The sequence below is a fragment of the Mastacembelus armatus genome, chromosome 4 (genome assembly GCF_900324485.2).
Source record: "Mastacembelus armatus chromosome 4, fMasArm1.2, whole genome shotgun sequence".
Taxonomy (NCBI): domain Eukaryota; kingdom Metazoa; phylum Chordata; class Actinopteri; order Synbranchiformes; family Mastacembelidae; genus Mastacembelus; species Mastacembelus armatus.
Genome location: NC_046636.1, coordinates 7607661 through 7632851, shown reverse-complemented (window position 1 = coordinate 7632851; position 25191 = coordinate 7607661). Strand labels below are relative to the sequence as shown.

Below are 25191 nucleotides of genomic sequence, written 5' to 3'. Positions count from 1 at the left end.
ACACAGAGCTGATTTGAGTAAATTACAACATTGATACCCCTTCCATAAGGGTGATAGTCCAATTACTTAGAATGCAATCAGCATTAAAATGTTGTCACTGAGCCCAGGCAACAGCTCCACATCCCCCTTGCCATTGCTGTCATTTGCCTCTCTTCCTTCTTCCCCTCCCTTCTCCATCTTCCCTCAGTTCCATTCAGCTATTAATAGCGCGGCCACCCGCCTATCAATACCATCACTACTCCTGCAAGACAGAGGATGTGGGCATGGCCCAGCCAGTGGAATGAGAATAAATGAACTGAACTACAGACGCTTGGTCTTATATAACAAGAGAGATACAGAAGAACATGGCTCAAAAGAAAAAAAAGGAAGAGTGCAGGTAAGCAATGAAGAAATATTGCACGTTAGGCTAAAAAAAGTGTGAGGCAAAAGATATGGGACAAGGAAGAAAGAAAGAAACAGAACCAAAAGGGACAACGGAAGCAAGGTAGACAAATGACAAAAAGACCAAAAGAAAAACAACCACATTTTAGGAGATAACAATGGTGAGAGAAATGGAAAGATTGAGGAAGACAGAAATTTACACAGCAGGTGAAAGACACTAAAAATATGTGACTAAAGAAAGAGAGAAATCTGTCAGCCCTCTTGAAGTTTACACACATTCCCTTTCTCCAATTCTCCCCTCAATGACTACAACCTCATATTTATGGGCATGCATTCTTCCGTCTCTCCATTTTTCTTCTTTCCATTTACCACCCTCTCGCTCTACTTATTGATCAAGGTAGGTAGTTTCATCCATCTCTGTGTGGTAAAAAGAAACACTATTGTATTATCCATAAAAGCAAGGCTCTCTGCCTGCTTTGAGTGTTTATATCACCTCCTACTGCTGCTGCTGCTACTGTCTGGTCGGGCTTTGTCACTCTATGTACAGGTTTACAAATTTCTTACTAGGAATCCAGTGATGGGTCAAAGGCTTTGGTCAACTGCTTGATCACATCTGGAGGTTTTAATTTTACTGTAGAGAATTGACAAAGCAAAATGAAAAAAAAAAAAAAAAAAAAAAAAAACTACTCTTCATAGATTTATACAGACATTATGTCATATTTCCAGTTACTTCGCTCTAAAGTTGCCTGACTTGGTTCTGGAGAAGAATAGGAAAAAGGAGAACTGTAGTTTTGTCGTAAGGCACTTTAATACCTTATTTGTATGGTTTGTCTCTCATGTAGTGTTATTTTTATTTTTGTGCCAAAGAGCACATCAATAAACACTTTAAGGTAAAGTACAAAAGTGACTTGCTGTCACTAAAAATTGATTTCCCCACATGGGTTCACAACACACTGAAAAAAGTCCAAACTGTCCAGTCAGATGAATTACCATCAGTTCTTATGCAGGTCTTGGTTAGTTTGTAAAATGCCAGTAAACATAACTAAATAAAGATTAGAGCAAGGGATCAAATCTAAGTTAAACAAACTACTAATTGTATAGCAACAGTCAGCATCAGATCTAAATCCACTTCTTCAGCCAGTTTTGGTGCACCAGAGTTTAGTGCGCTTCTGTTCATATGAAAGTATTTTCACCACTTTAAACACGACTGACCAAACAGGTTATGTGTGAACACAGCAATAGTGTGTACGCCAAAACAATCATAGGTTATGTCCGTAAGCAAACAAGTGAGAATACTGGAAGAATAAACAAAGCACAATCTGTCAGGAGTTTGTATTCGAAAAATTGTATCAGATACCGTAAATCTAAGTGCAGGTTAATGTAAGTGGTTGTCCCTCTCTGGTCTGTGTGTGTGTGTGTGTGTGTGTGTGTGTGTGTGTGTGTGTGTGTGTTTACCTTGGTGATGAGGATGCGGTAATGCTCAAGCAGGTCACGGTTGTCGTGGCAACCAGCCAGCAGCTGCCAGACTTCAGCTCTGAGTGCCTCAGGAATGCCACTGTGAACCAACGAGGACAAACCCTTCGGACGAGTGGACAGGTTCCCATGCCTGGCACACAGACACAATCCATTATTTTATAATCTCACTTAATCCTATTCAACCACTGCAGACCATATTAATTCGAAGTGCATCTAAGCAGAAGTGATAATACTGCTCTACAGATTTTGGGAAATTATCAACCTCCAAGATAAAATCCGCTAATTCTTACATATTTTGATTAAATGAATTACAAAACAGGTGATAAAGGTGCTGAACAGAGGTTTTCTCCTTTTAGGCCAGTGTAATAGTTTTTTTTTTTTTTTTTTATTAAGTCCTTTGGGTGCAACAGTGAGATTTGGGCTGTGGCAAAGCTGAAACCAATCCCTCTCACATTTCAGTATTCATGTTGCACAATTTTATAAGTAGTTATTAACTATAATAGAACTAGAGGTTAGCACTAATATGTTTTTTTGCAAACACATGGGAACGGCTGACTGAACACTGTTAAATATTCATAGTTGTACACACATTTACTGTATAAATGGAGCTCCTTGGGTCAAATGTACTTAAATCACAGTATAAACCACAGTACTAATGACGTATTAAATAAATATTTAAATACCATGTTCAGTACGGTCTTGAGCACAGTATTAAACTGCAAAACAAAGTACAATATTGTAGTCCTGCCCTGCTGTTAGTTTGCCCACAGAGAAATATCCTGCTTTTGAAAACACACTGTCAGCTCTTTTTAATGATGCTTGAAGTCTCATCATAATGCATTTACTGAGGCCATATGAACGAAAGTCCCTGATAAACTACTTCACTTCATTGTGCTGATGCAACAGCAAGAAAACAGTTTCTGAAATCAAATGAAAAGCCAGAAACATCTTTTATGCCAGTGTCTGTACCTACAGCTGTATATTCACTGTCGATGAGTGATGTAAAGCCATAGAGTGTTACAATAAAGGCAGCAGGTGTTGGAGCAAATAAATTAATAGATGTATCTGAAGGTAACTGATTTTCATTAAAAATTGGGATAACAAATTGCATTAATGGAGAAGACCCAGGCCCTGTACTGTAAATTGTAATCTGTATGAGGTTGGGCCAGAGTTACTTTTCAGCATAAGTGTGTCACGACAGAATACTTACAATATGCAAAAGAGGAATTATCTAAAGAGCTAAAATTCATTTGCACAATTTTTTGTTAAATTGTATACTTCTGTGAACTTCTGTCTCTTTTGAAACCTTACCATCTGGTGAGGATTCCCCCCCAAGACTCCAGGATTTTTTCAGGACAGTCTTTGGAAACGTCACCAGTCCCACTTGAGATCTCACTATCACTATCTGCCGGAAACACAAACATAGCCAGATATTATCAGACATTCAGAGCCAAAATGGTTAATTCGTGATATCTATAACATTTGTCCAAATCATAGAATAGTACTAGCACCTTGTTGGCAAGGCCTTTAACAGTGTCTAAACCTTAATGTGTTTTCTTCATGTTTAAATGTTATCCAGCATTCAAAGACAATAGGGCAAAACAGTTTTTGCTTAAAGATGTTTTATCATGTGACATTTCACTAGTTCTGCTGACTGGCATCCAGTGCATTTTAACCTCGTGAAGGACTTTATGAGTGAAGTGGCAGCTATATATAAGTATACACACACACATCAACTAATTACAAATACATGTCAGGGAACTCTGAACTCTATTGCCCATTTTAAAACCTGTTAATATTGCTGCAACTCAGTCAAATGGAGGCAGAAGTGCCTTCACAGTGCCTACATCTTCCATTACTGCTATTCCTCTGTCTATTGGTTTGTGAGACAGAAGAGGCAATCAGCACAGCAAACCACTTGTTTTTTTTTTTGTTTTTTTTTGCAGAAGCACTAATTGACTGTCTGGCCTGCTCTGATGCTCTAGAAATGAACTGATCCCCACATAGCAACCACCAACTGGAACAAACACACATAGCTTTACACTATGTCTGTCACGTTTACTGATAATGTGTAGTTTGAAATACAGCTGTAGCAACATTTGTGGGTACAGTATATATGCGTTACAAACAGAAAAAATAAAGTCAAACAGAAATATCTACAAAATGAATGGACACCTCTACATCTTTATGAAAATGTTAATTTACTCAAGGAAAAAGTGCAAATAATGACGAATGGACAAAGAAAATCAGTTTCTCAAACAATATATATGATTATTGGCACACTAATGAGCAAAACGTAACACTACAAGATTAAAAAACTACAAAACATATGATATTGCCAGTCCAGTTTAGCCACACTCTTTTCAGCACATGATCGATGACTGAGAATATTCATAAGACTTACTACAAAAGCGTTTCATTTTGTCCTAAAAAAAAAAAAAAAAAAAAAAAAAATGTTAAATTACTTTAAGTTACATCATGACACCTTATGGCCTACATGTAAAAATCCAGGTGTTACCTCAGGTTTACAAGGCTTTGTGAAATACAACCTTTCCTCTTGGGTATCTTCAGGTTGTATCAAGTTAAATTTAGACTTTAAAATTTAAAGTACTTATTATTTCCAGTGAGAAAGAAACTGACATTTCACAACTGATATAAAAGCATAATGACAGCAATGAACCTCTCCAGGTATGGCATTAAGCTTCATTGATATTTCAATCATAAAACTGAGCAGCAACAGCCCTCAAAAGTTTTAAAAGGCATCACTCACTCCAAGTGAAGCCTTTAATAAAGCTTTGACATTAATTAATGAGTAAAGACATTTTTCCTCTAGAACATGCAGCCACTATGCATTCTTCCAGCTTCAGCAGGAGCTCTTCAGGTCTTTATAAATGCTTGATGAGCCCTTTCAAATGGTTCAGACCCAGCACAAAGACACTGCCTCGGTCTTCAGATCAGCCGAGGCCACGTGGTGAGGAAGCATGAGTCCAACTCCAGTGCCAACTTACCAGGTAATGAATGAAACAGCAAGACGAGGGTCATTACCTTTACCCTTTAATCTGAAAAGCTCCTGTGCATTCACTATAGGATTATTTTCAAACAGGATCTTTCTGATGTTGAAGCCCCTAGTGGATTGGTTTCATCTACATTAAAGGAAGTAGAAATTCCTTACTAGCACCATGAAGAGGTTCCTTCATGCACCTTCCTTCAAAGTAACTGTAATATTTTAAAGTACGTTTATTTATATCATTTAATTTGTATATGTCCTTAGTATGGTTTCAATCAATATCTGAGAGCAGTGCACTGAGTCAGTCAAGGTCTTCTTATCTCACTGTGTGACGCCTATGCAGGATGGTTATAGATGTAAATAATAGAGCAGAGAGTGTCTGAATATGTGGCATGCTTGAGTATGAGAAGTCTGTGCAAATATATACAAAGTGGGAACATACAGAATCTGTGTATATGCTTGCATGTGGGTACAAGAAAAGTAACAAAAACACAATAAGCAACCACCACAAAGGCAGGAAAAGCATAGAAAAAGAAGAGAATCTACAGTTTCAGGCCCATTATCCACATCCACAGCTTCCATCCATCCATCAGCTATACCTGCTTATCCTTGAGAGTCACAGGGGAGCTGGAGCTCATCCCAGCTGACAGTGAGCGAGAGGCAGGATATACACTAGATGGATCGTCAGTCTATCACAGGGCTGACACACAAAGACAGACAACAATTCACACTCACTTACACCTATGGCCAATTTATATCCTTTGTACCGTGCAGGAAACCTGAGTACCCAGAGGAAACTCATGCAAGCTCCACACAAAATGGCCCCAGCTGGCAGGGAGGTTAGAACCCAGAGACTTCTTGATGTGAGGCGACAGTGTTAACCAGTACATGACCCTCCACAGCTTCCAAAATGAAAAGGAAAAAACAACATTGTCTGTGCTCACAGTGGTGGCATCTTCACTGGGAGTGTATTAACTTCTATACACAGTGAGGCCAACCTCCAGATCCAGAGCCCTAAGCACCTCCAGCTGTTAGCTCTGGAGGAGGACTTATAGAGAAAGGTGCTATAGAAAAAGCCTGCTGAATGGCTTCCACAGTGCCAGTTGAAAGCAGTCAGCTCTGGCCTTGACAGCTGACTCGTGACTTTGGTGAGTCCGCAGCTAGACATATAGATGATTTTTGCCTCCCACTCCCTTAATACATTTTAGCGCTTCAAGGTGAAATAAGTAGACTGTTGGCAAAGAAAGTAAGAAAGGCAACAATAAAATGAAGCTGAACCTCTAGTGTTAGAATTTGTAGTCACACTTTTAAAAAAAGCTTTTATTTCTTTTTGAAAAAGGAATAATTTTTTCCTGGGGTTACATTTTTTTGAACATTCATATTCATGTGGGATGGGGTCAATTTTCCACTGCAGTGGTTTGATTGCTACACCAGAAGACTGTGGGCTTGTTTGTATGCTGTTAAAATGTTTACAGGTTAATTATTTGTTTTAAAGAGTTCCAAAGCTCTGATTGAAACCAAAAATTGTGGCTTGAGCATATATTTTTACAATGTTGTATATGAAATTATATTAAAGAGAATACAACACATCTTTTTCCCAAACAGCATGACAAAAATACACAGATGGTGTGCACTGATAAACCTCTGCTTCACGTTGAATATACAGCTGCATATGTAACAGTACTGCATATCAGTGATTACATAATATGGTATAGTAAATATTATCATTAACTTCAGCAACAGTAGAAGGAGTAGAAACCAAGCAATTAAAGAAAGAAAAAAAAAAAAATTTGATGAGATGTCAATACCTTCATCACCCTCCTCTTCCTCAGTGGGCGAGGACAGTCGTCCACTTTCTTCATTGCTTCTCTCTGCCTCCCTCTGAAGACTCACCACCTCATACATAACATCGCTCTGACCGACCCTCTCTGGTGCCTGCTACATACACACACGCACATGTACACAATTAGATTTTTTTTAAATTTAAATAAGTAAATGAAGTCAATACACTAGAAGATATCAATCTTGAAAAAAACAATAATTACAGATGCTACTATATCATATTAGCAAACTAGCATTGGTGACAAATCCAAAACATGACCTACAATGTCGTCTTTTCAAAGACATGCACTGAAATGATTAAAACCATTAATGTAAAAATAAATTAATAAGTTACCATTTATTGTTAGAGTCACAAATCAAGAAAACCCAACAGATATTTCACTCGGGTCAGTAAACCCAAAGAATAGGACACTGGACTTGCATTTGATAGTAGAGAGATCTAGTACTGTAAATGGGATAGCCATATTGTTTTGTTTCGGCCGGGAAATGTAAGACATGCATCAGTGATCAATGAAACAAATTTAATATGAAGGCTGGAGTGAAAAAAATGTTTAATACAATTTTAACACTTCCTTAAATCACAATAAACAAAAAAAAAAAACAAAAAAAAAAACAAACACACAAGGGAGCAAAGTCACCAGCAGCCATGACCTTGGATGTCATAAGCTACTGTTTATTTCTGGTCTATTCCATTACTCTAGTGCCGCTCCCACTCTCCTCTACCTAGTAGAATGGATCAATGGACTGCATTGATCTGCCCACTCGCATGGTGTCTAATGACTAACTCAAGTCAGTGATGAGAACACAAATTGAGAGAGAATATCAAGCCTGGCCTATATTTAGAGAAAATACAAGGAGGCTGAGTTAACACTTTGCCTTGCTATGGCCTCTGCCAATGAATTGTTAACCCTATGAGAGTTTTGGGCCCAAGTTCGTTGAGTATATCAACACAGTATCATTTACCATGGTATTATAATGTGAAAAAAAAACAAAGAAGTAAGAATTAACAAAAATTGCATGATGATGTATGAAATATAGAGAAAAAAAGCACTCTCTACTTTATCTTAACATTACAGGACTTCATTAACAGTTAATGGGTCAACATCTCAAAATGTTTTTCTCTTCTCTTACAAAGCAGCTACTATCATCTTAAATGTGGCATTTCTTTCACACATCATTGGTCGCACTATCTGCAGTTGATCCCATTAACTTCTGAACAGTGCCACAAGCTTTTAGTTGTTTTCATTAAAAGCATAAAAACTGGTAATTGATAGCTTGTTCCTTGTTTTCTAGTTCACTTGTAAAAACATGCATGTAAAGCTCAAGGTTTGTATTGATTTAGTAAATGCTGAAGGATACCTCATAGGTTAAATTTATATGCATGGTGATCTTTAATAATCTTTCTCCTTTTAGAAAGACATATACTGTACAGTAGATTCCATTTCTCCAGTCCCCATCTTCTCTTGTCTCAACCTTTTCTCAGTCTGCTCCTGACTTGTACCTGACAGGACTCAGTCTTGAAATGAACTTGGACTTGACACTGATGAGCTAGCCCACAGCAATGGCAGGTTTGTTTCGCAGTAAAGTAAACACACTGAATACACTTTCCAGTAAAGAAGACCAAGAAAACATTCTGAGTAGTTGGCACAGATAATCATTCCCTGGTACTTCAGCCAGCTAATGACAATTTTTGGCAAAATAATACAATAGGGTGATATATTTGTGTGTGTATCACCTCTGATTTCCATCTTTCACAAAAGCCTCCACACAATATTATCTTTTAATTAGCTCTTAACCACAGCACCAGTCCAACACTCTTCCATTTACTGAAGCGATAACTAGAGAGGCAATCAGGCGGACGAGTCAGACCGCCGCTGTTAATTACCCACACGCCAATAATGAGACAGAGTCTCTTATTAACTCCCTACAATCCAAAGCTTCCCCATACTCCACTGCGTTGCCAGCTCCCTACGGCCCACTAAAGGAGATCTGCTTTTTAACAAAGGACAAGACGCTTACGGCTTAACTGTATCTTTTCAAGCACCTTCAGCAACTGCTCAGTCAGGATGTCCTTGAGCATTCTTCACTCTGAGCACAATTTGACCAGAAAATTCAAAAGGGAAAAATATTGCAGGTTGTGTGACGTTTGCTACAGGTTAGAGGAAGGATACAGTTAATTGTTAACTGAATTGTTAACCTGTCCAAAAACCTGTCTTGCTATATTTTACAGTACAAAGAAATTTGGGGTGAGAGGATAACATATTGAACATCAGTGCACTAGCCTGAAAAAGGGACGGGAGACTAAAAATGGAGGCAAAATTGGGAGATGCACAGATGGGATGAGAAAAATGGAAGTCAGCAAATGAGGCATTTGTATCTTTCAGTACAAGCTGTATCTTTATCTCTTAAAAGAAACAAATGTGTTAGTTCTCTGGGGCACACAATTTGACTGGTCACCGACACATAAATGCACCTCCAAACTGCAAGCTCTGACCTCCTTCTCCATAACCGCACATCCTCCAAGCTGCCCATGCACTTGATCTCTTTTTCCCTGGTGTTCATTAAGCATTTGTGCTGGGTTAGGAAATTATGCTGTTGTGGGCAGTAAAGTCCTCTGAGACATATGTGATTTCAATGAACTTGCCTTGAAACATCTTGTAAGATCAAACTAAAGACAGACATCACTGACATCACTCTGCATAAGATGAGTACACATTTTCTTTCAGTTCATGTATTTACTTCATTACATTTGACATTTATTTATACAAATAATAAGAATCCTAGAGTGAGTGGCTGGGTATTAGCAACAATCATTATGGCATCGGCTCCACTATATTCTTTTTGACATGAATAATAATATATATATTAAATCATTATAAATAATAACAAATCATTGCCAAAACTGTTAAAAATAGTCAAACTAGATTAAAACAAAACGGAATATTTACAAACCAATAAAATATACAGATATGTATAATATCTCAACATATTTTCATTGTGGGTCATATAAACCTTGACAGTCCCTTAGTATTCCTAGAGAACCAAACAACCAAACAGAAACACAGCAACCAATAACTAAAAATGTGAAACCCTTTTAATGCCAATAGTCTGCCAGAGACTGGATCCAGCAATTAACACAGACCAAGCACAAATTAAAAAACTGACAAGAAATCTACCAGGTTAAAAAACATAAAACTGTCAGTCCAACTGTGGTTTAAACAGACATTTAAACAAAGAAATATAGGTACATTATATGTAGTATGATAATGGTGTAATGGTTGCAATACCTATACCTGTCTGAGTTTGAGGTAGAAGTTCTCACTGAAGGTCTTACGGCTGAAGTACCAGAAGCGTTCATTTGATGGATAGACCCTGACAAGAGTTTCCAGCAGGAAGCGAACCGGCTCCACCACTTCAGTGACTACCAGGTCCACTGCCACTGTCATGTAGACCTGTTTATCTGGACCAGACCAGGGAGAAAAGGCAAGGATATTTTGGAGTTAATATTTGCTTATCTTTTAGTATAATATGAATATATCCATATAAAACAGAAAAGTCAGTGAGACACACTTCTTTCTACACTGCTGAAAAGGGGCATTTACAATTTGTGCTACCAATGAAAAAAAAAGCTTAATGTTCAATGCTGTTTTCAGAGCATTCAAAGGGTGACCAGATCATGAACTGTCCACGAGCCAAAAACTGGTAAACAGTAAGTTGGCATCAACCTCTTTGGCAGAAACCCAAAATATATTTATATTGGCAGTGTTTTACTCACAACAACTTTATGAATTTAGAAATCCATAAATGCAAGCATAAGATGAAGAGATTTTGCTGTTCATCTGATCTGGCTTCTACTGGGATGTATCCTGTGGGGATGCCACACCCCCTAGTGGATAAGGACATGGCATTTATGTATATGGCTTCACAACTGGAGTCTATCAATTTATCTGTTAGGTACAAAAATTGAATTTGCCAGATGAGCTCTGAAGCTTAATGAACTGTTTCATAGTATAGCAGGGATTTTGTTTTAACTATCAAAACCTTTGAGCTTTGAACTAATACGCAAACTCAAACTAATAAATCACTTCCGATACTGGGACAATGTAATTACAAAAGAAGAAATAAACAAATGGAAGAAAGACTAACAGGTTAGGGAGGTTATTTTATAGCGATGAGGTTTAATTATTTTAATCAACTTGTGGAAGAACATAAAATAAGCATCAAGATCTGAATATAATTTATAATTACGATAATGTTGAACACAAACTGCTAGTTGAGGCAAATACCTCCGGGAAAAACTTGTTTGTACTGTAGTTTCAGTTAGCAATAAACTGCCAGTCTCTTCACACTAATATTTGGTGAAGCATCACAGACTATAAATCACATTAAAACACAATGTCGTTTTGCAGCAATTCTTATCAGATAATTACCAGAGCCTGAACAACTAAATGACTGTTGCACCATTAACTAATTACGTGCTCAGCAGGAAATTACTCAACAGTAATTTTGGCTCTGACCAGTACTTCCAGAGGGAAGTAAACTGGTTTGAAAAAACACTTTGAAAATCCCCAGTTCCAAATTACACTAAAAAGCAAACAAATTTGCTTCAAATCAAGCTTGTCAATGCTATTTGTATTTTTTTTTAAAAATGTACAAAAAGATAATGTGTAACAACAATTCAGAGGATCTCTGACTTCTCTTTACTAGTAAGGATGTGGGCTGACTTACTGTGAAAGTTGTCTAATTTGTTAGTGAAATGGATTTGATAAGGTAAGCTCTCTGCCTGTACACACTCTATAGGATCCAGTCTGAACGCATGTAAAAATTGGTCTCTTCTTAGGTACATGCTGATTTTTATTTCTCAAATATAGATAAAACACAATGTGTTTATATATTTTACTGTATGTGCTAAATTTCATGTTATAATCTTGTTCAATTCAGGTTGTAGATGTTAATATTTAGAAAATCCATCCATTATCTATACCTGCTTATTCCTATTTAGGGTCACTGGGATCTGCTGGAGCCTAGCCCAGTTCTCTTCCGACAAAAGGCAGGGGTACACCCTGGACAGGTCCCCAGTCCATCGCAGTATTCAGAAAATCAAGTGACCAAAATTTATGAACCCATCCCATTTTTCTTACTTAATAATTACATTTAGTATTAAATCACACGACTATATTATCATTACATTATTATAGTATTATTATTTGTGTGTGCAACAGAATAAACCTGCAGCCTGCAATATTTGAAGCCCTCAAAGTTTTTAACCCAGTAGTGCAGTGTGTCTACATGTCATATAAATGTAATAAACAATTAAAAAAAGCCCTGTGCTCACTTCCATCATTGTCTATAACAAATGGTATTAAGAAGAGTTTCATCAAAACAAAGGGTTGAAAAAAAAAAACTGCATTATGCTCAAACACCTGCATAGTTAAAAGATTATGCAAGCAAACTACAAATTGAACTCAATAAGGCTAATTGCCTCATAATGCTGCTTTTAACTCTATTTCTCAAATGAGAAAGTGTCCCCAGCTCTGTTGGCTCTCGTGCCTGATGGAATGTGTTCAGACTTCACACACCATGTGTGAAAGCTTTCCAAGCTTAGACAAGTGCAAAACTGTGCACAAGACTATACATTATGTTACGTAAGAGATTGAAAGAAAGTAATTATCACATCTAAGCTCCAAAGTAAGCCCTGCACAATTTCCAGATGTAACCTTGAGCTTTGTGCAGTCCCTTGACACATTTGCAACAAAAGTATATGCAAATAATTCCTACTGCATATGTCTGTGAAAAACCCAATAAACAGGCAATGGTGGGTTCCACTTAACACAGATTCAAAATGTAACATAAGTCACTGCACAGTAACTCAGAAAACAAGAATAAGTAAATGGGAAAATTTAAATTGTCGTCCTTAATTATATCTTATAAAAACAGCAAATTCAAAAATGTGCTTTGAATAGTAAGACACAAATGTAAAAAAGAAATGTGTAAAAGCTGTTTCAATCACTGCTACTACTAGAGACTAGTGTAAAATGTATGACATTATATGTGAAGGGCCAAAAACTCACCCTTACCTTTGGGTGTCTCTTCATTCAGCAGCTGGAAGGCTGCCATGTTAGGATTCCATGTCCCAGTGATAACATAGGCTTTCCCATCAGAGCTCTTTCCCATTGACTCCTGTGTACATATTAATCCATGGCTTAAACTCTTGTAATAATGTTTGTTCTATACTGCAAAATGCAACAGACTTGAACATGAACACATCAAAACATAACAGTAAACTTCATGAATAGTACTTAGTGTACCAGGTATATTTCACTTCAAATATATTTGTTCAGTTATCTAGCCGATTAAAAAGGCTAAATACAGTGGTAGGTGTTTCCATAAATCAGCACTACCTTTTCTCTATAGTGTTCCACAAACCATTTTATCTCATCAATAAAAACAAGTTAAGTTGGATTCTGCTCACCATGTCCAGTAGATGCATGTCACTGTTGCAGACTTTCTGTCCTGGACTGAGCAGCATCCCAAAACACCTGGAGGGAAGACACAAAAGGTACAATCAGTAATTTCATTGCAGAGTTACAGGCTGCATTCACCCACATTGAGTCAAATTAGTTGGGATGGAAAGGAAACCTCAGTGTGGAAAAGATTCAAGTACACTTATAAATATGATAATGTTGATGCATTTTAATCTTCTGGGCATTTCAGGCTTTGGGCACAGACATGCAGTAAACAGTTAGGGCAAGGATTAACCATTGGTCAAAGTCACAAATTGATTGCTTTGGCTAAATTTAAAATGATCTCGATAACCTGTCGATGTCCCTTCAGGCAGATAAAACAACCAGCTCTCCAGCCACAGACTGTTGCGCTTCAACAGCCTTGAGAACATGAGGACAAACCCTTTGAAACATTCCCTTCAAACAGAAAAGGGCAGCACAGGCACATGGAGTTAAATCCAAGAGAAAAAAAAGTTTTCAAAAGTCTGACAGTCTAACAATCTGTCTCAAGTCTTATCATCACATTCCTGGATTGCAGAACCTCCATCCAATCTATGCTGAAGCAGCATGTTGTTTCTACTTCACTATAATCCAACAGTAACTGCTTGGTACAGTAACATTCCTTCAGGTTTAGAGTGGAGATGCAATCAAGTAGGCATCATAAGAGTCAGTTTCAGAAATTACATAAGAATACATGGAACACAGTTAACGCAGCAATAACCCAGAATAACTTTACAAAGCAGAACAAAATGTGCTGCGTTCACGCAGAGCAAAATGTAAAACCTTACAACATTTCAAAAGAAAAAGCCATTAAAGTGAGGCTGTTACAAAAATGATTATTAATAAAATTGTGTGTTGCCCAGTAGGGGCTAAAGACCTGAGAAAGGATTAGCACTAAAAATAGAGGGAAAAAGGAGAGGGCAGGTGTTTGTCACCCTCTGATAGCAATAGGAGGTAAAGGGTGAGAAGAGAAATGGGGAGTGATGACGTTGACCTAGTTTCTGAGTGCTTCCATGCTGCTCGAGCATGTAAACACATAAAGATGAGGCAGCCGGTATGCAGTCAAAAGTGATTTAAGGATACAAGTATTTCTTTGCTCTAATTCGGTACTGGTTTCTTTTTTGGGTGTCTTGATCCTTGTGTGCTTTATTTTTTTTTGCATTATTTTGACCACTGACTTCATACACTGTCCATGTGAAAGCAGGCCATATCATTCAGTCTGGAGCTTTCATCTGGAAAGTCATTGAATAATTTACCATAATGAAGTTTCTTCCACAGCTATAGATTTTGTATGCTGTGCTCATGCTCAGCATATTCAGCAGCAGCTTGTTTTTGAGCTCTACTTCATTACCTCCTTCACTTCAGTTCATTTGTCCAAAGACAGATTCTAAACTCTGGTCGTACAGCACCAATGGCAGCTAGTAATACAAATATCTTTCCTCTTCAAAAAAAAAAAAAAATTACATATATATAATAACTATAATATGTTTACTTCAATCTTATACAGAAAACAACTCCAAAATGCAAAAGGGACAGGAAGAAGATGCAGTGAGGAATAAATGCACCTGCGGTGATACACTGTACCATAGACTGGTACTGGTAATGGAGGGTTACTAGGACCTTGACATGAATCAGTTTTCCAGTAATCCTCACCGCTCGATGCCCAGCTCCTTGTTGCACATCTGCTGAACTGAAACCACAACCTTCTTCTGCACGCTCTGCCGCAGCTTGAAGTAGAACTTATCTCTGTCCTTAGGCACTGGACTGTGGAGAGAAAGAGAAGGCTTTATTATTTTCTATAGAACTTCAGGGACCTAGGTGTAATTCCATTTTCCTTTGTATATTGTACGGAGATGTTCTTTTACGTGAGTTAAGTGTTTTATGTTATTGTTCTCTGTATTAATACCAGTTCTTTTGTAGATCTTCTTTGGGGAAAAAAAAAAGATTAGTACCTACATAAACCAGTTATAGAAAAAAACAAAAAAACAAAAACAACAACAACACACAAAATGCCTTTCCTCAAGTCTTCTCCTGGGTGTATTATAAATTATAGCCATCTGCTGTGCTTTCAGAACAGCTACTGGGTCATTTTAGTTTAGTGGAGATAACAGATAAAATGAAAATTCATCTCTGAAATACTTGCTATATTATGGCTTGTGAAAATAGAGAAATTGTCTTACTCTGCTGATAAGCTTTAGGCTCTATACAGATGAACAATGAAACGGTATTGCCTCAGCACATTAAAACCTATCCAGCTATCTTAGATATCTGTGATATCCACAGCACAAAACTGAAGAAAAAAAAAATGTGTGGGTAATTTACATATATCATAATGCTCTCACCACCCTATTGCAAAATAGCAGCATAATGCTTGCTGCATAAAAGGCTGTTAAATGCCTACACCCAAGTAAATTAAGCACATAATCTAAAAAACGTGATGACATCATGAACTTTAAAAAGTAATAGTGCCATTATGATCAAGAAATTTTATTCCAGTTAAGTGTGATTGGGTGTGTGTCTAAACCAAGTACCTGTAGTTGCCCTTCCCATCATCCTCTTTGATCTCCAGCGAGACAGTGAAGGTGTAGAGGTCGCTGTCGGGTGGACTGGACAGCGCCGTGTCCCGGATGTCAGACGGCCGAGAGGAACGACGAAACGCTGTGGAAAAACTGTACAGGATACGACTGACCTGGAGGGAAGAGGACAAGAGAAGAAAAACAATAAAAACAATAAAAAAAAGAAGATTTTCATACAGAAAAAGAAGAAGAAAAAAAAAATCTGAACAAAACAGAAGCACATTTTAGAACAAAGACTAAATAACATGTTGAAAAGGGAAATGAGCAAATAGACTCAATATAGGCAAAGAGAAATGGAAAAAAAAGAAAATTAAAAGGTGATAACAATAAAGATAAGAGTAGTGTAGAACACACTGGAGATTACTGAAAAAAGACAACAGAAGACAATGGTGCCCTCAGCTGGTTTCCCACTGACATTACACATAGGAGTGTAGCAAGCCTTTACCAATAATGCATCAGTATTCAGTGCACATACTATTGATTAAAAAGTCCTTGCCTGTTCTTAAAGACATATGCACTGTGGGCATCAGAGTGCAGTGTAAAGCCTGTACTCAAATTAAGAAATTCTGCCACTTGAGAATAAATGCACTGTGGGCATATACTGTAATGTGTTCATAATATGCTATAGTCTTTGTACAATCCAACCATCATGGTGGCTTTAAATTACATCTGTAAGAGAAGCAATGTTTATGCAACAGGGCATGTAACACTGTTAAGGAAAACAGAAACATCATTACTTATCTCATTCTCCTGCGTCATACCAGTCTACAGTGCAGACTATAGATTGATAACAACTGTTAAATGTTAAGTTAAAACTGCATTCAAGCATAGTTTGTAAAATATATTACATATATTTAACTCACAGCTTCTTTAATGTGGCAGGAGAAGACGTGAATCTGGAAGTCCTCAGAACTTCGGTAACTCTCGGTGAAGGAGAAACAGTCACTTTCCACAGAGCCCTCCCGTCCACGAGCACAGAACAAAACTTTGTAAATGGGAAAGGAGGCGATCTCTGTACCTGTAGCCTGGTCTACAATCCTGAAAAGAGTTATTTATTTTAAATGAGAATGCTTAACGCTTTGGTCCAGACTTTCACTCAGAAGATTAAAGATTTTATAATCTTTAAATAAAGATCTTAAAAAGACATCCCCTGTATTTTTTTTTTCATTGCCAATAATTAATTTTCACATTAATACAAGCTTTATCCATTTTCTAGATCACCTTATCTTTACAAACCTGTGGCCCGAGAGCCCAGAGGAAAGACCTAACATTTTTAAACTTTAAAATGTTGTAAATTGGTATCAAACACTATATATTATTATATATTATTTTGAGCCAATCAAAAAGAAAGGCATTCATTTTTGTACGTACCTAGCAGCACAGAAATGTCAGTTTTTTCAAGATCATTTTTTTAAAAAAGCCATGTCTCATTTCCTGCTTGGTATCTCTACATGGAACATTTCTTGTTCCGTTTTTCTTTCATGAACGAGAAGGCCCGAAAAGTTTCTCTAAACTAATCTAGTATCTTTTTCATCTGCAGGTTTATAGACGTCAATGAGGTACCTTGACCAAGTACATAATTCATTCTTGATCTCCTAGGTTGTACAGTATGTACTGACACCTGCAACCTGTGGTGCAACAAACCTCTGTTTTAGTAGTAGCACTGTTTACTATTTTATTTAATCCAGGTTTCAGTTTGTCTCTAATGAAAACAAACTATCTGTTTTATTTGTTTTACTGACCTAACAGAGCCATCTGGACCACAGGGGACATGTAGGGTGATGGGGATGGGGATGGCACTTTCAGCTCGCAGGGTGGCCATGGCCCTCTGTGCCTCTGCCTCACTGCGAGGGGCTTTGACCCAGGTGCAGCCCAGGTAGGAGAGTTTGTTAAACTGGACACTGTCCTCCTCCAGGACAATGGGGCTGGATGGTGCTTGGCAAGCTTCTGTGAACAAACAGAAAGTCTGCTATATTATAACTTTTCTGAAAAGTTGAATTGTGTCCTTCGGCCACATGTATGACTCCATCTTGGTCAGTTCAGGGGAAGGGTTCCTCTCTGAAATTACCTTTGACCTGGAACTTTCAGACTGGGGGAAACAGGAAAGAGAACAATGAGAGGAGCTGGATTTCCACTGTGCTAACCATTTCCTTTTAGTTCACTCAGCACCAAGCATGGGTGCTATGAAAGGTGTGAAAAATAAAGTAAAAGTAAGTCACTATATAATTTGACTATTTGCATGCATTTTTATGGGCTTGACCAAACTGACCCAACAAAGGTATATATATATATAAAATGAATTATTCTCAAGCTAAAACTATTTTAAGTCCTTAACCTACTTTCCTTTCCTGCATTAATCTGCTCCCACAATACTTGTTACACCATAATTATCCAGCTCTGTTTGAACATACCTTGATTTTTTGCAGTTTTCTCTGCTACAAATGTCACTGTTTAAAAAAAAAAAAAAAGAACTCAACTGTCTGAATGGGAAGAGAAAAATAGTCATGCCCTTCCTTTCTCTGTGACACCTGATACAGTATCACATCAGTATGACATGTCACCCAAAAAGGATGATCTTGATCAGAAGAGCTGAACATGTACTTTACAATGAGTTCAGTTTTAAGAATGAGAAGCTACAGAAAAAAAATGTGTAACCTTGATTTTGCTAATGTTTGCTAATGCTTTACGGTACATTATATCCACCACTAAGATTGTGCTGTTTCTGCATGTTTGCTGAGCTGCCTTGACCAACCTGTCCTTGCTGATATAGAAAGCCGATAAGCCACTGTCATACAGTTCAGTAACAAGCTAATCTGATATGGTATAGCACAAGTAGTTTTAGCTGCTTTTTGACTCTGATATCCTGCTGAAACAGATTTTGCGAAATGGAAAGAATAAATACAGTATAGACTAAGTGCACTATGACTGTTATTGCCTACACATAGAAACATTGACGGTACACGGGCCTCAAAGATCCAGAGTGTGCACCTGGAAGTCGGGGTTGCAGGACTTGGCTGTCCAGGTCCCTGTGTTTCTCCATCTTTTCCACACTGCTCTTCTCCACCTTTACCTCATCATCATCATCATCCAACACCTCCTCCATAGCCTTCTCCAGCTGCTCACTCCCATTCCAAGACATCTAAGGGAGAGAGGACGTGACAAAACAGACAACATGGGACAAAGACAGAAAAGAAAAGATAAACGCGGTCAGCTGGGTGAACGGGAAGTTAAACATAGATGTTGACAGAGTGGAGCTTCCTGGGTGGTGTCAACACTTTGGCAAAAGGTTGGTCACCTTGTTTTCACTTGCTGTCAATATGCGTTCTTGGTTATAATCGCACAGCAAAGCCATATAAAGGTGAATCAGTCATGCTAGCTCCAGCTGCAGCCAGAGACACATTTGACAAAGTTTGCAGGAAAGCTAGATTACTAGATACAGAAGGAATGTTTTAGTTGCTCTGCTTAACATTTTGCAGCAGCTAATTTGACCAGTAGCCTTGAGGGGGCTAAATGTACACAGTTGGACTATGGGGGAATGTATTTTACATATTGTACAATTGAGTTCAGGTGTAAGAGTGGGTCCATGTGTGGTTCTGACCTTGAGTCTCGGTTTGCCCTCAGAGCCCTGCGGTGACCCAGCTGCACTGGACTGTACCAGAACAAACTCCTCACTGGTGACAGTGGCCACAGATTCAGTAGAGCTGCTAACTTTTCCCAGTGAGGAGCTGTCATCCATGGCTGGCTGGTTTACTCAGGGTCGGCTGGGGAGACCACGGTGAAAGCTCTCCCCTTCCCTCTCCTGTCCACCCAGCTCTGTAGGCAGGCAGCCTGCATGCACAACAAAAGAAGCAACATTAGATTGTCCAGATGTTTTTTTCTGGCATTTCAGTAAATATATTTAGGCTGTGACTCGGTGCCAACTAATCTAAGCACCCTGGCGTCTTTAAGTCAACAAAGCTAGTTCTGAAGTAAGGGCACTTCGTAAACCTAACCTCATATCTGCTATATTGCTTGATTGAGTCATGAACCAATCTGTTCTCTCCTTAACATGCAAATTGCAGAACATACTGCAACCACATAACTTAGCCCCCCTGCTCAGAGCTGTCCCTTCCACACCAAAACTGTGACACAAATCTGAAAGTGAAACCCACTTTTTCACTAAAAAAAAAAAAAAAAAGAGAGAGCCTGTTGGTATGTCCCATTCTCTGGCGCATTCATTGCTTCATGCAAAGCTAGTTGCATTCATGCAAGTAAGCACAGATAAATAATACGTTCAGTATATGAAAAAAAAAAATGGAATTTTAAATATTTTCTTGAATTTTATGCAACAAATTATCAGTTCACAGAGAAAAAAATAGGCACATTAATATATAATAAACATAACTGAAAACATAAGCAAAGCAAACATTCATTTCTAAATAATAAAAATGTCTTGCAGCTCAAGATGCATGAATCCAAAGGCACTACTACTATGAGGACTTCTACAGATTTATTTTATTTTAATCAATTTACTGGGGTTACTGGAAGAGCATCCACATAGACACACAAACAGGAACATCAGGAACAATGCATGAAGGGGGCATTCATTCACTCACAGTGACATGACTATATGCACACAGAAGCCATTCAAACACACTTAACCCCTGGCAAATTATATTTCTACACACATGCACACACAAACATACATGTGGAAAGCAAGAGAGTCATGTGCCCCGAACACTTTTTTTTCTTTTTTTTCAATTACATGTGAATCAAAAGCAAATATTGCCACTGAGTCACTTAGCTGGACAAAGCTGCAATGAATAGATAATAACTAGGCATGCTGGGAAAGTATAATTAGAGCAAAAGTTAGCTATGGTTACACTGAATCACACATCTCTTCTTCTGGCGTACACACCTACAATGATAGAGAAAGGCAAGATGCAACACAGAATGTAAAAAAGATACACCATAAAACACATTAAAATGCATTTTAGCAGCAAAAGAAAATGAAGCAAATGGATTCATTGTAACCAGGGCTTTTGAAATGCTAAGTTGAAACTAGTAGATTAAAATGTGGTAGGTGACTTTATCCACTGAAGAGTAAATTTACAGGCATCCACCAGTTGCCAGGTGGCACATTTCAGGCTCTTTGGCTGTGAAAACATTAAATGTGGTAGCAAATTAGCACCCAGTTATTTTACCAGCCTGCTCCAGCACAGTCCCAATTGGCAGCCTTCCTACACCACTGCCTGTTTAGAAATTTAATTGTAGGTCTGAAATGTACTTAAGGAAAAAGTAATCTTTTTTTGCTGTCATTGATACACAATACATCTTTTGATAACTCCACAAAACTAAAAAAGCTTGACACAAAAAACAGGAAATTCCTCTCCTTTATTAACAACCTGCACAGTGCTGGTATGGGGAACAAAACCCAACGCATTCATCATGAATCATTCTTGGAGCCTAAAACATCTAACAGTTCTTTTAAATACGGCCATGGATGGGGAATGTCTTGCTTTTCCCAATCTGCTGCATCGTCATCGGACTCCCTGGATCCCTTTCTTCCTCCATGTCACACTGCATAATCTCTGTTATGAGAGTCAGAGAGCTTGTGGACCTCCATGTATGAGGTTTGACTTTATCTAACCTGGTCACACCTAATGGAAGCTTTATACATTTTATGACCTTGAGTGAAAGACGCAGGCGTGATGTAACTTCTGCGACTACAGTGTAGGTTTTGGTGATGGAACACTTCCTTCTTGCCATCGTCCTTTCAGCTGGTAATAGGTGATGGATGTATTTGTTCTGGTGTCTCTTCTGGCTTATGGGTGGCTCATTCTACTTTAATCCATTCTCTGAACATGTGTCAGTGTACTGTGAAGAAAACAGATGGAGTTGCCCAACCTGAACCAGCTGACAGCAGCTTTCCTGCTTCCCACTCAACAAGGTGATTATGAAGCATAAACACACTGAACAGACCTGTCATTGCAGTATGGCAAACCTGTTCAATAGGTACAGGAGATAATAACAGTGCCAGGGTTAGGCTAAGACTGATTATACTAACAGTATCCGCTTGAACATCATCAAGTGAGGTTTTCAGTCTTACCTGTTTTCAGCTATTTATTCTTGGTGTACTCTCACTGTGATGCAGTTAAAATCCCATATATTAACAGGCAATCTGTTACAATGGTGTCATTAGTGTCTGGGTGGGTAACTAGGTAGTGGGATTAGGGTGTGACATTAGCACTGGCAGCATTGGGAGTTAATTTTCCTGCAGGCATTAATGTTCCTGTACACCCTTTCATGCAAAAGAATCCATCACACATCATGTTACAAGTAACCTCAGTCAATGTCAACACGATCAAGCCAGGTGACTTCACACAGTCCCACAGAGACAAACAGACTGAAACCCACTTTGAGGCTCAGTGAACACAAAAGTGTTTGCCTTCCGACGATACCTAACACCTGCCACTGTATCACTTCCTGTTAGGTCTAAAGCTGTACAAGTTATTTTCATACTGACTGTTCGATGTAGATTCAACAGCATGACGACCATCATGAATGAAGCGCACCATTGTGACAGCCTTTATGACACACTCTACAGCACAGGAGCAACAGACCACCACACATACTAACTGTGGACCCACAGTATATCTTGTGAAACCTAGGCTAATTATTCCTGACATACCGGTTAGTTAATTTGGTTGAGTAATACTTTATAAAGAAGCTTTTTCATGCCAAGGAAACACCTCGCAACTAAAAGCCACTTTGGTTTCATGCCAATACTAAACCCTGACCTGCAAAATTTCCCTACTATTTATTACCTGCAGAACCACTCTACTGCCAGTTAACCATGTTAGTATTATTTCTTTTCATGTCAGTTTACACTGCCAAGACAGTGCCCAAACTAAGCTTTATTTCATAACACATCAAACTAAAGGCTATAACTATATAAACATCTTTTCAAAATAGGAAAATATAAAGCAATCTCTGTGAAGATTATGCAACTTCATATCACAAACATATAATACTGTGGAACAGGCACAGGCACCCATAGCAATAAGACTGTAAAGTAGTTTAAGTTTTTTCAATTTATTGACAATTTCCACATCACTTCCTTTTTTTCTTTGATCATGGTGCGAGCGTGACAATGCATTCATGACTTCCGATAAAGAAAAACAGTATGTCACCATAACCTTCTTTAATATTTATTGACAGTATACAGGGAGCCACAGTGTCTTCTGATGTCTGTTGCGTTCTTAAAAAAAAACAAAAAAAAACAAAAAAGCCCCCAAAATGTCCAAAATGTTGACACACATCAATATCTAATATCACAACATCTATCAACTTGAAGGTCAAAAGCAATGTAATATTTCTGTGTCCGTGACCAGCTCTACTTCAATTAAAGCTTGTGATTTTGAAGTCTCAAGTCTCTCCTTCAGTTGACCGACAATGACACAGACTGTACTTATGATGTAATCAAACCTTGGAGCTGATCTACAGACAGCAGCTACAGTGATGCTACTGAGAGAAGCTATGGGTACATTACATACTATACATCAGTAAGTCCCCCAGTCAAATAAAACTCAATGAGACAAGCTACAGTAAACCATGTAAATGTGTCCATTAAGAATCATCTAATGGACTCATTAACCCAGATGGTGCTATCTCCAGCTGAGTTGCCAGTGTTTGGATATAATGGCTTTGTAAAAACACTGTCATATTCTCTGCCAGGGTGGATTTTCCATAAATTGCTGCAGTAAAATGTGAGTGTCACTCTGCTTGCTGTCTGCAGGCCTTGATGGAGCACATCACACAATCTCACAGCACAGCATCAGTAGCAGGCTAGCTTTGCAAGGCAGCCTTTCCCCCTATGAACAGCAGCTTAATGGACAGTTAGCAGGTGAACTGAAAGTGGAAACATCTGTCAGACACGCCTTGTCAGAGTGATAAAGCAGACATTTGACTCGTAAAGCGTAGCGAGTCCTCTCAGTGCAGCGAACACAAACAATACACAGAAACACAGGCAAGCCTCAGATTAGCTAGCAACAAGCGAACTTCTCCGGGCACAGCCTCATCCTCGCCGCCGCAAAATTAAAAGGGGTATGTCCCAAGAAGACCTGTAGACAAGTAAGACAACGAGCTGTCGGAGCAGGTAAACGCAGGCTAAGCAGGAAGTACCAATGCGTGCCAGGCTAAAACCTGCGAGCTAAAGCTAACTTTAGCTAACCAGCTCGAAGTCCACAACAGTTGGAGCTCTGAAGGAGCGAGCTCTCTCAGCAACACCCCGCCCCGGTTCCCGAGGAAAAACAACAAGAGCGAAGAAAGAAAACAACATTTCTTTGATCCCTACATGCAAACGCGACAGCAAATCAAACTCATGTGTTGATAATCGGGCTGTCAACTTACTTGTTTAGAGCGTTGGAGAGTTGCTTGCTAGCTGTCACAAGAGTTGCAGCGAAGATCGTGTGTGTTTGGGAAGATGAATCACTCGGGAGTTTCAAGACACGCCTTTCGGTATGGAATGCTTGCAACGCATGCGTTGTACTCCTCTCTTGCTCACTCGAAGGATCAATATTATAGCCATTGCACAGTCGCCTAACCACTATTAAGGAATGTTATTGTACCACGTCAGTTCTGCTATATGCAAACACACACACACATATCCAATGCAAATATTCTAGGCACTAGAGTTAAGTAAGGATGCTTTCAAAAATAATGCACAAGTCGATTTTATTTGTGACTTAATTTCATACAGAATGCAATTGACAGAAAAAAAAAATTCAATCAGGTCAATATTGAATGTGCCTTTGCATTAAAACAGCACCCATTCAAGGGTGCTGTACACTTGTAGTACCAGTACTGACAGGTTATTCTAAGCATCTTGGAGAACTTGCCACAGTTCCTCTGTGGCTGTAGAGTGGCTCCTTGTCTTCTGTCTCTTCAGGTAATCCCAGACTGACAGCATGATGATGAGATATGGTCTCTGTCAAGGGGCTGCACCATCTGCTCCAGGACTTCCTTGTTCTTCTTGCCACTGAAGATAGTTCTTCAAGTCTCTGGCTATAAATTTGAGGTTTGAGGTCACTGACTGAATCTGGGCCTGATCTTGGACTCTCTGATGGTACTGTATACTCAAAAAGAATTTAAACATTTTAAGCACCTAAAACTTTTATGTAAGTACTATAGTACTGCATTTCAGTACTATAAAGTTTTGGGGTTTTTTTTTTGGTTTGTTTGTTTTTTTGGAAACATTACTTCTCTGTCAGGCAACATCATTTCAGGGCTCCACCTTAGTGCATCTTATTGGATGAACACATAGGAAAAGTACAAAAACCTATTAAAGCTTATGTTTGTGTCCTTGATTTTATCCTTTAGTGCTTCCACTGGCCTCAGAGTTTATAACTGAATCGTTGCAGACAAC

General features: G+C 38.5%; 1 protein-coding gene across 3 annotated transcripts in view; it reads right to left on the bottom strand.

Moving 5' to 3' along the window:
- Positions 1–24305, bottom strand: part of rabgap1l (RAB GTPase activating protein 1-like) — an 88336-nt gene extending 64031 nt beyond the window's left edge. The window contains exons 1-13 of one of the 3 annotated variants that reach the window (XM_026323036.1): positions 24177–24305; positions 19384–19613; positions 18774–18924; positions 17528–17732; positions 16649–16823; positions 15741–15898; positions 14863–14973; positions 13179–13245; positions 12778–12886; positions 10000–10166; positions 6673–6802; positions 3169–3262; positions 1837–1987 (exon numbers count right to left, since the gene is read on the bottom strand). In XM_026323036.1, the coding sequence (XP_026178821.1) occupies positions 1837–1987; positions 3169–3262; positions 6673–6802; positions 10000–10166; positions 12778–12886; positions 13179–13245; positions 14863–14973; positions 15741–15898; positions 16649–16823; positions 17528–17732; positions 18774–18924; positions 19384–19521 (1656 nt within the window). In that variant the 5' untranslated portion in view covers positions 19522–19613; positions 24177–24305. The remainder of the gene's footprint in view (positions 1–1836; positions 1988–3168; positions 3263–6672; positions 6803–9999; positions 10167–12777; positions 12887–13178; positions 13246–14862; positions 14974–15740; positions 15899–16648; positions 16824–17527; positions 17733–18773; positions 18925–19383; positions 19614–24176) is intronic. The other 2 variants (XM_026323037.1, XM_026323038.1) reach the window with 2 other exon arrangements.
- Between the last annotated feature and the right edge of the window lie 886 nt (positions 24306–25191).